General features: G+C 37.0%; 1 protein-coding gene across 1 annotated transcript in view; it reads right to left on the reverse strand.

Annotated features, from left to right (window-relative positions):
- Positions 1 to 15,971, reverse strand: part of GALNT5 (polypeptide N-acetylgalactosaminyltransferase 5) — a 42,070-nt gene continuing 26,099 nt past the window's right edge. The window contains exons 5-10 of the mRNA XM_033111450.1: positions 15,313 to 15,432; positions 12,859 to 12,976; positions 11,575 to 11,898; positions 6,867 to 6,947; positions 3,221 to 3,382; positions 1 to 551 (exon numbers count right to left, since the gene is read on the reverse strand). Coding sequence (XP_032967341.1) covers positions 411 to 551; positions 3,221 to 3,382; positions 6,867 to 6,947; positions 11,575 to 11,898; positions 12,859 to 12,976; positions 15,313 to 15,432 — 946 coding nt within the window. The 3' untranslated portion in view covers positions 1 to 410. The remainder of the gene's footprint in view (positions 552 to 3,220; positions 3,383 to 6,866; positions 6,948 to 11,574; positions 11,899 to 12,858; positions 12,977 to 15,312; positions 15,433 to 15,971) is intronic.

Genomic DNA, 15,971 nt, shown 5'->3' on the forward strand with positions numbered 1-15,971 from the left:
GGGGGGGCATGAAAAAGTCCTAAAGAAAAGACCAGGTGCACATTGATTTTAACCTACCTGTGGGCCAAAATAGCTCGTTATTATCAAACTCAATCATCATGACTATCATTGTACTTCCCCAAGTTCTTCTGTCTTCATTTTCAGGCACGGGGAACTTACAGGCTGAGTTTGAGCACAGGGCAGTCAGCAGGCAATTCAAAAGGCCGCCTAGAGCTGCTGAAGGACTCCAGTCCGATGATGGACTGTTTCCCTGAGTTAACTTTTGATACCTGGAATATTGTGACTTTTTAAATCTTCCATTCAATGTTGTTAATTTTGAAAATTTAAACTACCATGGGGAAACGCCGTCACCAAGTTCGCTATCATTTTCACAGTGGCTAATGAGTTTACTAGATAACAACTGTTCCTCTTCAGTCTTCAAAGTACTTTTCAAATTTCCACTTTTGATATGGCTTCTTTGGGTCACAAGCAGCAACTTTCAGGGTCTTCTGAGAAAAATTTCCTTCCAGGCATAACAACTGATGATAGTTTCCAAAAACAATGTGATTCACCTGGAGAGAAAGGGGATCTAACAATGAGCCACAGACTGATTTTGACAACTGAGTAAAGAAGTGGCAACAAATAAAAAAAAAGAGAGATGTTTATATTTTTGATTCTTTAGGAATTATCCTGAACTTAATGAATAACATAACAAAGGCCTTGGACTTTATTAAGTTTGTCTCTCTCTCAAACTAAATCCTCATACTTGAAAGATAAATTTTCTGATCGTGTAGCTGATTACTACATTATTTAAAGAAAATAATTCCAGATGGCATTTACTATATTTGATGGATGATGGCTCCCACACTGATGGTAAAGAAAAAACACACAAATAGTGAATTAGTTAATTTCTTAATTAAGTACATGACTTAGAATGCAAATTTGGAATATAAAGTGCTAAAAATGATGTATTTTATTTATGATCTCCCTACCATAATCTGTGAGTACATAATTCCTGATGTCCAGAAAATTCAGATGTAATTAGGAAAAATATCAAAGGTGTTTCAGATGTTCTGTTATTACTTAATGTTCATCGATATCCTAGAAATGGTCAATAACCTCCTTGCTCAGGGCTTTATAGTTTTTTCACTTATCAAATTTGCCAATTACCCAGGACTATGACAAAGATAATTATATATCTATAATTATATTATATATGGTGGAGGGACATTCTATGACCCAAATCCTCAAAGCCTCCTATGAAACTCTCCTTTTAGGTGGCCAAAATCCAGAACATTTGGGAAAGGCTGACCTAGAGAACATCTTTTAAATGCTGATTTAGAAATGTATAATTTTAATAATTCTTTCATATCCAGGGTCAAGCTCACTATTACCCTTCCTCCTTCCATGAAGCTCCCAACTCTTAATGCTTTCTAAAAGGAAAGACATGCTTCTGACATTCCTACTTTTATTCTTCCATTCTCTTGTTTTTAAGACTTACATGTTTTGGGGGACTTAGAAGGTTTAGTGTGATAACTACCAAAATACCGAAAAAGGAAGAAAGAAAATTGTCAAGATATTCATTTCCATGAAATCTAGCAGTATGAAAAGGGGAACCCAAGACAGAAGGCAATTCTGTAACATGTTACAAAGTCACAAGCACAAACAAGGTAGGGAAACAGCTTTTTAATGTTTGCCTTCTTAATTACATCACATCCTTTACAAACCGGCTTACCATTTAGGGTGACCAAAATTGGGTCTATATAAAAATCAACTAATTAAGTCTTAAATTCTCAATGAGGACAACCCAGTTTGTAAATAAGCCTATGTGATTTAATAACTGCCTGCTCATTTCACCAGCCTGAAATCTTTTCCATTCTCAGATTTACTTCTGGAGGTAAGGACTGTGTTCTTGTTCTCGCTCTTGCTCTTGCTCTCCTCTTTCATTTCACTCTTCCTCTCCCTCTCCCTCCTTTTCTTTCTTTTCCTCCCTCCCTCTGTCCTTTAGCAGGGGGTTAAGGGAGTAGAAGGTAAGATGTAATTTATTTCGTAGACATTTATGGATTTCCCCAACCCTATATAACACAAAATTAGCCCAGTGTATACTAGTAATTCCTATTTTCTTCTGAATAACTCAATAATAAACTTTATCACTAAAGAGAAAATATGTCCAGATGGAATTGAAATATAACAGAAAAGATCTAAAGGGAAAAAGACTAGAGAATACGTGGCTCAGGCCCTGATTTTGACCCTGGGCAGGAAGAAAAATAAGCTGAAGAGTATAGTCACTGGTTGTGCCTCAAAAGGATGGAGGCATTCCCAGGAAAAAGTGTGCTTACTTTGGAGCCATCTCTGAGCAAAATAATGGTCTCCATAAACTCAATGCACTTAGTGGATTGATGGCTGGCTCCTAATGAGACAGAAAATTTGGGAAGGCAGTCCTGACATTATTTCTGTTACCCTAAGATCCTACACAATGCTTATGACTTTGTACCTTGTTAAAATAGAATTGGGAAAAATCAAGAGGACTTTGAGTGAATAGGGTAGAATAGGGGTGTTCTGGTGATAAATATTAACCACTGGACCTCTGGAAAAACACCTCTTGATTTGTAGCATGGATGTAAATAATCCCATCAGGGCTGGTTTCAAGTTACAAAGCAGTATCACTGAATGTGAAGTTGGCAAGAGCTGAATACAACTAGCTCCTACAAGTTGGTGGGAGCTGGCTCTAGTAACCCTGGAGAGCCCGGGTCTCTGGAAGCCAGAGGGCATAAGAAAATATCTCCTTGTATGGAAAGGAGGCAGAAAGTGGAACCAGATTCACATTAAAAGGCAGGGCTTATTGAAAACACTGCTTCTAGCTTTCCCCATGTACTGTCCCTATAAGCTCTTTTGGTAACTAATGAGAACAAATCCTAGCCTATAAGCCTGACTTTTGGCATTGTTAATTGACTAAAGCAAATGACTTTTGGAAACCTAGATGATGATAGCAATATAACCAAGAGAATATGGTGACTTCCATTTAAAGTAACTGATTTGAGATAAATTTTATAAAAGAAAAAAAAGACTTGACCATTTATAAAGATATCTGTTTATCTCTCTGTGTGAACTTTCACACTGCCTCTATTGTCACAAACACACTTAAAGCTTCTGATTGAGGAAGCTGACAATGAGGGTTTCATGTCACATTTAGTTGAAAGTTGGATCTGTGGTAAAGAAGAGGTATAAATATTTTGCTTACCAGTTCTGAATGAAAGACTGATGTTGATTTGTGCAGCCATTTTAGCCTTTTGTTTCTGTTATCACAAGGGTGCAGCCTCAGGTCCCCCTTATCAGGGATGGGAAACAAGCACCATTCTCCATGTTTAATAAGTCTTAACCAGGTATAATTAAACTGTTGAAACTGTGGAAGAAATGAATAAGGAAAACGTCACTTCAAGCAGCAAACACAAGCTAGGGCTTTATAAAACATTTTTGTTAGCAAAGGTTAAAAATATAGGCACTCTGGTTGGATGTTTTGTATTCAAATCCTGGTACTCCCACTTTCAATTCTGATGGTATAACATATTATTTATCCTGTCCAATCTCATTTGTCTCATTTTTAAGTTGGACAGCAATAGTGTCTATCTCTGAGGATTGGATATTGACGGTCAAGTGTTTAGCACCCAGTAAGCCCTCAATAAATGTTAGTTGCAATAATACAAATGATTTAGTACAGTTGGTACATATCTACAAATGGATGTCACTTCAGGTGTTCTGGATCCCAGACAACTGTGGTGCTTGGAGCATTGGAACATTCAAACCACCACAGGATTTTAACCTCAGGCCACTGGGGCTATTGGCAAATCCAAGTCATAGTCCTAAATTACCTTGGTGGAAATTATTATGCTTCTTTGTTCGAGACTATCTAGATAGACAATTGGACTCTTAGAGGTTTTGTTTTACTGTCGGAAAGGCTAACAATCTTTCTTTGCTGAAAGTACAAGGAATCAGGTTGCTGCTGTGTGAGCATTCCCCAGTTCATAGGAACTGTTCTTGGAGAAGTCCAGTTTCTGGAAGTTGCCAATGTCCAGAATAAATATCAATTCAGGTAATGGAATCATGTTTTCAACTTTTATAAATATTTTCTCCAGTTGTTTACAACTCAGTACTATCTGCCTGCTCAATTTATCCTAAGGCTCTCATCTGTGGGATGTGTGTTGTTTTGCACCAATGTAAACATATTAGAAAAAACTAGACCACTGGTAAAAATCTATCCAAATGCTTCTATGTAATGAATCATTTGTAATGTCACTGAGATTTAACTCAGATTATCAAGTATGTCATTGAGTTAGACCTCTCCACTGAAAGGGTATGCCTGGCGCATCGTCAGCATGACCTAGGGGCTAGTTGGAAATGCTGAGTCTCCGCCCCTCTGTGGATGTGTTGAATCAGAATCTGCATTGTAACAACCTCCCCAGGTGGTTTGTGTGCATATTGAATTTTGAGAATGTGGAAGAAAAAAGGGTTTTTTTAAAAAAATTTTTTTTAAATTTATTTTATTTTTAATTAAAGTTTATTGGGGTGACAATTGTTAGTAAAGTTACATAGATTCAGGTGTACAATTCTGTATTACATCATCTATAATTCCCATTGTGTGTTCACCACCCAGAATCACTTCTCTTTCCATCACCATATATTTGTTTCCCTTTACCCTCATCTGAAAAAAGGGTTCTTTGGAGAGTAACACACAGGGTGATGTCATAAATTCTTAACTGGGCAGGTCATGGTGGATATTCACTCCCCAGACACATTTCTTATTTAGTAAAAGGCTTGTCTTTGCCTTAAGCAAGCCCTGTCCATTTCTTGTGTGTAGCTAGGTTAACACAGCTTTGAAATGCCCCTTTTCAGATCCCTTCTTCTACCTGGTAATACAGGACCAGGCTTTCAGACCCCTCCTTCGAATGCAAGAGAGCACATAAGTTGAACTATCCTGTAATTCAGTCTTTGCTTTGCTTTCTCACACCCTTATGTAGTCTTCTTTGCATTTGCTTCTTAATTTCAAATGCATAAAACAAACTGCAAAACTGTTATTCTCCAGAACATTTGAGATCTTATTCCCTGACATATGTCATCAGTTGGGCTCAAATAAACTCATAACAATTTTCTACAGGTTTGGACATTTCTTAAATTGACAAGAAGTATGGATGTATGTCACAGCATGAGGAAGTATGCTATGTAGCTACTAAGAGAAACTAGGTGTTACCTTGCAAAAGGATATCTCAACTTGTTGAAAATTTTAGAGAAAATTTTAGGCAAGGAGCAAGATAGGGCTTGATGGTTCAATCCTAGAGTTTTATTCCTTTTGAGGTTTTTGTTTTGTTTTTAGATAAATGCTGTAGTCACTGGCTTGATGTTGTCTCATTAATTCTAGCAAGAATAAGTTAACTTCCTCCATGTTCCTTTACTTTTTATTACTCAAATAAACCACACAGAGAAGATGCTAAAATGGAGTAATAAGACAAAAATGGAGATGGACATTTGTGGAAAGCATGGACTGCGTAATTTATACCTTTCTATCCTAGTATCCACTCGAGAGACTGTGGTTATTGAGACCAGACCTTGGATTTTCAGATAAAATACTGGCCAATCAGGCACAGAAAGTCACTAAATGAGGAGTCTTTAAGGATAGCATTATTTAATATTTTACTTTCATATAATTTGGACTAATTGTGGTTTTGTTTTACAATTTATTACTGTCTTTCTTCTTTGACTTGTTAACATGTGCCAGTTAATTCTTTCAATTGATTTTTGACACTTTCTCTTTCCTCTATCTCCTCTTTCTTAATTAAGAAAAAGTTCCATTCGCCTCAAGTTTACAATCCACAGCTGAATTATAGCAACAGAAATGACAAAAATGCCTTCTCTTCTAGTATCAGCTTTGAATTAAGGGGTAGGGATGAGATGTGCTTGAAAATATAAACAACATCTCCAATTTGAAGCAAAGAAGTAAGTTTTGGCAAGTCTATTATCATCAAAAAATAATTTATCTATCAAAGAGTAGTCTACAATTTTAGGGGACGCAATTCTACTTTTGAATCGATGTTCCTGTGAGTCTTATTTGGCACTCAAACTGGTAACTCTCCGTACAGAATGAAAAGGGGTAGGGAACATGTGTAGGAGAGGAAGGTGCCATCACTCAGAACTCACCGCCAGCTCTCTAGAGTCCCTGCTCTGTTCTCCCCAGCCTACTTCTTCCCCTAACCACTGTGTTCTGAGTCTGTGAGCATTTGCTGCAGGGTGTTTCACCATAGATCATGGATTACGCAATTTGCATTACTCCCTTAAGATGTAGAAGAATAGTGCAGGGGATAGGGTAAAATTTCTCCCTGAGATTATTTAAAACTATGTTTTGTCGTTTTTCTTTATTATTTTATCTTCATATGTAATGCTTTTTTTTTTCTCATTTTTTTGTCTTTATTGTTATAGCAGTGAATGTTTTTGGAGCATAAGTGTTATGTATTTCTCTACATGCTTCATAGGTATTACCTAATTTGATCCTCATGCCAGCTTTAGAGTAGGCAATATTATCAGTGCCATTTACCTAAGTGTTAAGAAACTTATAAAGTTAACACACGTTTGTAAGTTATGGAGCCAGAACTAGGTCCCTGGTGGGTTGACTTCAGGACCCACACCTTTCTCCCTCAGTCACTGTCATTACATTGGGTGGTGGACTCTCTTACCATCAACCTTATGATGATGGAGAAATTTAGAAATTCATGATTGTTTCTACAGGCAAAAATGAATTTCTCAAGTGAGTGATGAATGTGTCATACCTTCCACCTCTCAACTACACCTGTACCATCAGCTGCAGCTGCTCTGAGAGAGAAAACCCTAGCTCTGCGTACCTTGCTGCTTCCGTCACAGTCTTCCAGAAGGGCTGTGCTGTTTTTAATGGAAATGCATTTCCCCAAGGCCACGTTAATAAGCTAAGGAAGCAAAATAGAAGATATGCATTAAGAAACAAATATTTTAAAGTAGAACAAGATATTCAGAAAACACAGAATATAAACCTACAATAAGGTTAAAAGATAGTTAATAGCTTAGCAGTACTTAGCACTCTAAGATTTTATTGGTTGCTATCTCTAACAGAGACATAATGTAATCTTGCTAAAGTACAGCTTCAATCTGTCAATTTAGACCTGTGATTCAGCCACAGAGCTAACAAACAGAAGCTTTTAATTAACCCTTGCCTGGAATGCTGAATAGGGAATGAGCAAAAGGTGAAATGAAAAGCAGTTATTTTCTTGGCTCAGGTTTGTCTGATGCATACATTAAAAGTCAATGCACATAGTTGCAATTTAATCAAACCAACGGTTCCAGGCTCTGTAGCCTGGCTGACCCTGCCAAGCTGTTTGACTGCTTAGGCACTGATTCACAGATAAATTGAGTCCTTCAAGAACAGCAGATTATAGCTGATTCCCTGTCAGAATCTTCCTAATGACTCAGGCAAGCTACAATTCATTACAGGAAAGTCACGAAAGCTAATACAGAGCCAAGCTTAAAGGCACTTCCTGGCAGGCCCCCAGGTTTTTAATGGATTTGCAGGGTCAAATATGGAGGCAGCTTTCTATAAGTCACTATTTAATGCAGAAAAATGTTCATTCCCTTGCCCTCTTTGACATCCTGGGCAGGGCTAACGAGATGGTGGGTTAATAGTGCAATTCTGACTTCTCGGATTTCTAAAGAGCTGTGCAGAGCCAAGTCTACACTTGGGAAAGCCTCCTGAGCTGGTAGACAGTGAAGTCTTAGTTGCCAGGGACACTATGAGTGCCCCTCTCTGTTCTGCGGTGCCGAACACAGAGGTCTAATTCTGGGGTGCTTATGATGCAGGCTGTGTAGCTCACACAGTTTCCAGCCTTCATAACATGGTGCTCAGTGCATTGGTCCCCATTTTTACATGCATAGCTTCGCTGCCAGTAAGGGTTATCTTCAGGAACCAGAAATGTAGGGGGAGGAAACACCCTAAAAGCAAGTGGTTACACTACAAATATTGGTAAGCAAGAGACCCATATTTTAAATGCAGGAGGAAAACTGGGGCATGGATAAACAAGAACGGTGGAATTACAGTTTCCCACATAAAGATGGAAAACCAGAGTTAGTCTCTCAGTGACCTAGTGTACTGGGAAAAACAATTTACCCTTTAGCACAGGGAGACTACACGGAAGCTAGATTCTCCCAGATCTACAACCTTGCATTGACCTTCATTTGGGTTTGGGACGCGAATTTACACTACTTGCATGAAGTACCAACCCTGACAGACCCTCATGCACAGAAACAACATAAAAATAGTACCAGGTTGGTTACTTCTGGGTGGCTGGAATGCAAAAACAATTCCAGAAGGATAGAATCTCTGTCAGAAATCCTCAGAGAAAGCTCTATTCACAATTTAAAATGACAAATATAGGAGGGGACCATCCACCATAGCAAATGGGAACATTCAGAACACACAGAAGGAATCAATCACCACAAATTTCAGAGGAGAGTTAACAGATGCAATAAGGTAGAATAATCCTGGAGATAAAGGGAAGGAAATGGTACCTCACTTGTTCTCTGGATCTTAACAGAGAAATATATAAACTCCTGTATTTGTAGATTATTTAGAAAATACTCTATTTTCAAATGGGTTTGGAAAACCTGGCTTCAACAAAGCTGAACAGGTTGTCCTATTCCAAAACCTCTCAGAACCTTCAGTATATTAATGTTTAACTTGCTGCTCAAAGAAGGAATGAAGTACAAGTGTTTGCCATATATATTTGAACATGGACTCTTATTTTTGGAAGCACGACTAATAACATTGCCCAGAACAATGTTTGGGAATCCCGGGTTCAACCGATTTCTCTGCATTTATTTCACATAGTCCTTTCTTTCAAACACTGAAAGGCATCAGAAGGAAAAAGAAAACTTTTCAATCCTTGCCTCCCCCTCCACTTCATCTGAGGATCTATTTTCCCTTCCGTTTTATCAGAGATTACTCCAGTAAAGGAAATGTTATTTATCTCATTATGAATGGTTTTTCAAAATTGATTCTTTGTTTTTAAAGAATTTTAACCATGCTTTACTGTAAGCCATTTCATTCTTTATAAAAAAAAAAAATTAAGGTGTATATCAATTTTAAATTACCTGTTTTGAATTATTTTATTTTCCAGTTTAGGAAGTGGGAGTATCCCACAACGTATCACAGAGTTGTTAAACATTAGATTATATAGGCCATTTGCTAACAGCTTAGTCCAACATAAATACACATCATTGGTGAGGTTATTTTATTAATTCCAAGTATTTTTGGTTCAATAAGAAATGATTTGTTCTTATTAAAAATATATAACTTTACTGGATTTAAATTCCTTAGTGTATATGTTGAATGAAGGGAAAAACGTGTAGCAAGTAACAAAAAGTTGTGGAGTTTATGTTCTCGGAGCTTCTCAAGATTGTCTATCGAAAATAATGGTTTCGTTCATCTGAATTTGGATTGCCTAGAGAAAGTTCCCTATTTTATTTTATTTTTTTAATGGCAATAATACTCCTTACCAGTTGCTTCAGAGGGGAGCAAATGACATTCTTTATTAAAATTTGTCTGAGGAAGGCAACAAATAATAAAGTAGAAGGAAATAATTTGTCAAAAATCATTTAAAAGTAATTTTTGTATTTTGATATATTATAGCTCAGGCATTAGAAGGCTGTTTCATTAAGGATAGCTCTTTAAAAATTTCAGTGAATCTTCAACAAGTTAGCCTCAAACAGAAGGCAAAAGGTAGTTTTTTAGTTCCCTCTGGTGGTTAAAGTTCAGTAATGCTCTTGCTGAGATTTTTGTGTTAAACATGGAGAGAGTAAAACATGGAGAGAATTTCTTTTCTTTTCCTGATTAAGAGAGAGAATTTAAAAATGTAAATTTATTTTTACAGACATATTATTTGAACAGTGTATAAATCCAGGGTATTCTTCCTAATGAGTTACCTCAGATAAAATATCAGATTGAACCACCTGACGTATCTGCTATTCTATTTTGACCTTTAACGATGGCAATTTTATAATACATTATGTTACATACAAATAGGTCACATATAGTTATTTGTCAGTTGAATTTTATAAAAACAGAAAAATTTCTGGACTAGTTTCTGCTCTTTCACACTGTTCCAAGATCTTCCTATACCCAAGGAGAATGGCTTTACTAGGTCCTTGTCATTAGGAGATTTGCTAGGCAGAGAGTGGTTGGTTTGTACAACCCACTTTCTAGGGAGATTGAAAAATATTTGTTTAAAAAAGCTGGCTTACTGATGGTCAAGTCTGAGAATCTTTTGCATGAATAAAAAATTAACTCTGAAAGAAAATTAAACAATACTGGGAATATTTATAAATAAAAATTAAATGAGAAATAAAACAATAAAAGAAATTAAAAATATACATGACTGGGGAAGTGCTCTAGGTCCAGACTTAACTAACCATCTCTAAACCCATTCTATGGTAAATGTCCTCATATCTTGCCACTCTGTTCAAATTAATCCTCACTCCTAGAATGGGTTTGAAATGGCTTTCATCCAGGTTCTCCTCTTCCTTGATTTTATTCTTAGCTTTGTACTTTATCTAACCTATTTAGCTTGGCTTCTTCCCTTTTGGTACATTACTCTGTGCCCTGGAATTTTCTCTGGTATTGCCCGACAATATCTGATATTTTCAACCCTTCTTTGAAATCTGTAAAATCCTAATTAAATTATGTTATCCTATTGATTAACCCTACTCAATAACTTCCCAATGCATTCAGAACAAAGGAAGGAAGGAAATAAGGAAAGGAGGGAGGGAGGAAGGGAGGAAAGGAAGGCAAGCAAAAAAGAAAGGAAGAAGGAAAGAAAGAAGGAAGGAAGGAAGGAAGGAAGGAAGGAAGGAAGGAAGGAAGGAAGGAAGGAAGGAAGGAAGGAAGGAAGGAAGGAAGGAAGGAAATTAATTTTGCCAACAAGTGATATGACTCTTCCGCCCTCTTCAGCTTCATCTGGTGCCCTTCTTCCCTCTTTCACATCCTGACAACAGTCATCTTCTTTCCAGTTCTTGAATGCCTTGGACGGTCACGTGTCTTAGAGTTTTTGCACAAGGGCATCCTCTGCCTGGAGCTCTCTACTTTAGAACTCGGCTGATTCTTCACCTTTCAGACCTAGCCTTCAAAGTCTCCCCAGGGTTCACCACTCTAACTTAAGCTTCATCACTTGTAGCCAGTTCCCTAAATGAGAGCTGTTACCTTTTTTATTTACAGTTTACTTGCTTATATCTTACCTTTCTTCCCTACTTATCTTTAAGCTCCACAAAGAAAGGAACAGTCCACTTCTGAAATACCGCCCAGTAATTGATACTTAGTCGGTATTTGCCAAATGAATCAATGAACATGGCTACCTAGAAGCCTTTGTCAACTTTACCTATATTCAATCCTCAACCATATTTTGTCTCATCTGCACTTATAATAGGTATTTATTTATAATGGACTAATTCATTCTTTCCCACACATTTTCAAAGCTGTTTTTGGAATTTTATTTTTATGGAGTCAGATGTGAAATAGCTGCTTGAACTTACCACACCACTAGCCCTCACAATGGGAGCCTTCAAGTCAGGAAAAACATTCTCCAAGTACCATTTGAAACTTTTACATTTTAGCTTCTTTCGAAGTTCCCGTTGCTGGGTGAGGTTTCCAACATCTAACCCTTGGTCTATGAGGTGATCCCCGTGGCCATAGAAGAGCTCCTTATATTCATCAAGCCAGACCTCAGCAACCCGCACCAAGTTCCGTTCCACAGTCTTCATCCGGTCTTTGGGGAAGGAATATGGGTTGTCATTTCTGAATATGTGGCCCACTCTGGAACAAGGAATTATCTCAATTTCGCCACCACACATCCACACCTGGAACAGTTTGATGATAAGCATCAATTATCAAATCATTGTCCATAAACCATGGGCAATTAACAATGAATGACAGGAACCCATCTAATAACTCTCCCCTTCCCCATCTGAAGTATTATTCTCAACTTCTAAAATCTTTGTCAATAGGAAATTAAAGGCAATGGGTTTATTTAGTTTTGTGTGTTTTGTATGTTGCTGTGGACCATCTTAGAATTAATAAAATATTTTTTCTGCCTTTCCTCCCCTGCAGTGTAATTTTTTTTCCCTAAAGAAATCCTCACAGAATTCCAATATATAAAATTAGTTCCTGCTTTAGTTGAATCAGGGAAAGGAGTATGTATTTCCATTTCCTTGAACACAACACAGAAACCATTCTTCTTGATCAGGAGCTCAAAGTAATACCCTTCCTCCTATACAGCACCCCACTCCATAGGAAAGCAGTTGTTTTTTGATGTTCTCCACTATGGCTGTTGCTGTGGCTTTCTTAGCTATTAATCAATGATTGTGTAAATACCCAGAATTGTATGCTCTGTCTTCCTATGGCCTGTTGGTGGCTTGCCCTAGAGTTACTTTTTGTGTTTCTGTCTTGTGCTCTCCAAGATGACCCATAACTGAATGATTTCATTACTTTCAATATATCAGACAAATGTTCCAGGAGAGTTATTTTATGTCAACTATGAATCCCACAGCATTTACATTGAATGGCAGACAATTATTTCCCGCATATTCAGATACAGAAACAGTGCTGTAAAATATTAGGAACTCTAATAAATTTCATGAGTGTTATTGATTCTTCCAAATTCAATCTTGGATATGAAAACATTAATCCAGAAGCCCTAAAATTCCTGTGACATTTCCTCCCAGAGGCAGTCACATATCTGATTGTATTAGTAAAAAGAAACCATTAAAAAATGATAAACTCTTAATTACAAATAGAATTTGAGAAACACTTCATAATACCTTGAATGACAACTCCATATTTTCTCCACCCCAAACATCAAGCCCAGGGTCATATGTTCCAAGTTCAAAAAAGTAATTTTTATCAATTGAGAATAATCCACCTGCCATGACGGGGCACCTACAAAAAGAAAAGTTTGTTTTTTATACTTGCATGTCATGGGAGCTCAACCTTTAGTGTGGATCCCCTGTATAGTTTGTGATGGACTTGAGAGGTGTTTCAGAGTAACTACCAAGTGCCAGGATGTCTTGGAATGGAGTCAAACTAGCACTTAAGTGACAAGTTCCCTGGTTCTTGGTGGCAGAGCTTGATTTGGGTCAGCAAAGATAGGGCCTGGAACTAGGATTCTCATTTGTCCTCTGCTCCTTGACACAGACTCTTTGGAGATATTGTTTTTAACAAGCACTTATTTAGTGTTAAGGGAGTACTAGGCACTGTTATAAGTAATACATATGTATTAACTCAGACTTCTCAAAAATCCCAAGAGTGTGTACCATTAAGAAACTACAACACAGAGGTAAGAAACTTTCCCCGTATCCACCTAGGGTATAATCTTAGGGGTTCCTTTCTTGACTCTGTGATCTTTCATTGCACTATACTGACTCAACTACAGGCAAACTTACTGACAGCTTTTTATGTGGCAAATACTTTTTAAAGCTCTCTCTCTCTCTCTCTCTCTCTCTCTCTCTATATATATATATATATATACACACACACACACACATATACATATATATATATATATAGAGAGAGTGTGTATATATATATACTCTATATATATAGAGTATATATATATATATACTCTATATATATAGAGTATATATACTCTATCTAGAGTATATAGAGTATATATACTCTATATATAGACAGTATATAGAGTATATAGATAGATAGATAGATAGATAGCTAGAGAGAGAAAGAGATTATCTGATTTATTCTCAAAACAACCTAAGAGTTAGCTACTTTTATTAGTCTTAATGTAAAAATAAGGGAACAGAGACTTAAAGAGGTAAAGTAGCTTTTTAAATCTCACACCACTTGTAAGTAGTAGAGCTGAGATTTAAACCCAAAGAGTCTGACTCTAGAGCCTTCCCTACTGTGATCGATCATGAGGGAGAGAAAGTACGTTTGATTAGACCAAGTGGTAATCACTCCCATGGTGGTCACCACTGAGCCAGCTGAAAGCCGTTTCTGTGGAGAGCCTGCCTTCTCTTTAGGGTCTCCAGCAATCTCAAGGGTAAAGTAATTCTTGCCCCACATCTACCTCCCTTCCTCCATCATTTATGTACACATTCTCTCTGTATCCCAAATGTCCTTCCTAGATTATCCAGGATGCATGCCTTCCTAACTTTATGTTGAATATATTCTGAACTAGCCACTACATTGATCCTCAAAATGGGAGTCTGAAAAATGCAAAGCAGTTCTTTAGGTGTAGGATCTGAGCAAGAGTGTTCAATTCACACAGATCTGAATTTGAATGTCAATTGTTTCTTTTACTAGCTGGATATCCCCTGGAGAATTACTTAACTCTTTTAAGTCTCAATTTCCTCATCTTTATAATGGGAATACTACCACCTCTCTCCTAGGGTTAGAGAGAGGGTTAAATGCATATTGCTTGATAAGTGACAGTAATCCTAGTTCACTGGCTAGAAGTATCAATTCTGAAAGCATCACACCTGGCGAGGGATGAGGCGGGCTTTATTGAGGCGTAAGTTCAGGGAAAGCATGCTGTAATATATAGTCTGGGCTCAGGCTTTCTCTTGGAGCTTGCTGGCTTGAGTCTATGTAAGTTCTTTCTCCAATGTGGAAAGCTCAGGACTCCCACTACTTTGGCTGAGGCTGGCTGCCTGCTGGTCCTGCAGGTCTAGACTCTGGAGAAAGTGTTAGCAAGACTCCATATTGGCTTCAGGACTAAGCTGTATTCTTCAGTCCAGCTTTTCTATCAATAAAGCCCTGATTTTAATTAATATCCAGCTTCAGAGTTTATTTATTAATTCATCCACAGAAGTTGGCACACCTCCCATGGAAGGGGTAAGACTAGACTGGAAACGAAAATCCTAACAGTAGCTATTATTGTAATGATACTTCTGTTATTATTTACTCTGTTAATTTTTATTCATGTTGATTTTAATATTATGTGTGTGTTATATAGCATGTATGCAGTACATTCAACTAGCTTAATGTTTCTTAGGTTGTAAATCCCAGAGAACAGGAATAGCGTTAATGAGGTTCACTACAGTCAGGGTGCAACTGACTGAGTAAAAATAAGTTTTGGTAGTGGGAAACTAATTTCTCAGGAAAACTTTGTTTGCTTTTGGCCATCTATTACCATAGCTACAACTGTAATTCTTGATATTCTATGGGATGACAGGATATACTTGTTTTGTGAAATCGCTTCCTGTGCCTTTATAAAAAGATACGTGACTGCTTCCTAATCTTAAATTTCACACACTTACCTTATTATATCAGTTTCTTTAATTTTGTTTTTTGCAACAATGTCTGGAGGAATTGTTCTCCAACCAAAGTTCATGGGCCACACAAAGATGCCTCTTTGAAAGTTGTCCACTGTCATGTAACTAATCCAGGAAAAAAAACAAAAGTGCTGCCTGAGATCATACACATATACTGAATCGACCCGACACCATGTCTTGTTTAAAGGAATGAAACAAGTGATTAGGCAAATGATTTTAGATCAATACAAATTTTTAAATAACACTTCAAGAAAATTTATGAGTACAATTTTCAGTGACTAATTGGCTGGATTGCTGATTTTTAACTTATACTTTTATTAAAAAATGTTCTGGCCATTTGGGGGTAAACAACTTACAAGCATATATATTTCCCACAAAAAATAACTAATTTTAAGGAAAACAAGTATTTTGGTGTTCAGCTGAATAAAAAGAGGAAAGAACTGCAAAATGAGTATTCAGATTTACTGGTATTAGGGTTAAGAATTTGTGATGATCAAATAAACAGACTGGCCTGTTCTGATCCCAAGATATCTATCATATATTTCCATTTATTTAAATGAATAAACTGTGTATTTCTTTGATTTGCAAAAATGTACATATTAGGAGTATGACCAGTACTTTCTGTTGCTGCTGATTAAAGACTC

Source organism: Rhinolophus ferrumequinum, chromosome 8 (genome assembly GCF_004115265.2).
Source record: "Rhinolophus ferrumequinum isolate MPI-CBG mRhiFer1 chromosome 8, mRhiFer1_v1.p, whole genome shotgun sequence".
NCBI lineage: Eukaryota > Metazoa > Chordata > Mammalia > Chiroptera > Rhinolophidae > Rhinolophus > Rhinolophus ferrumequinum.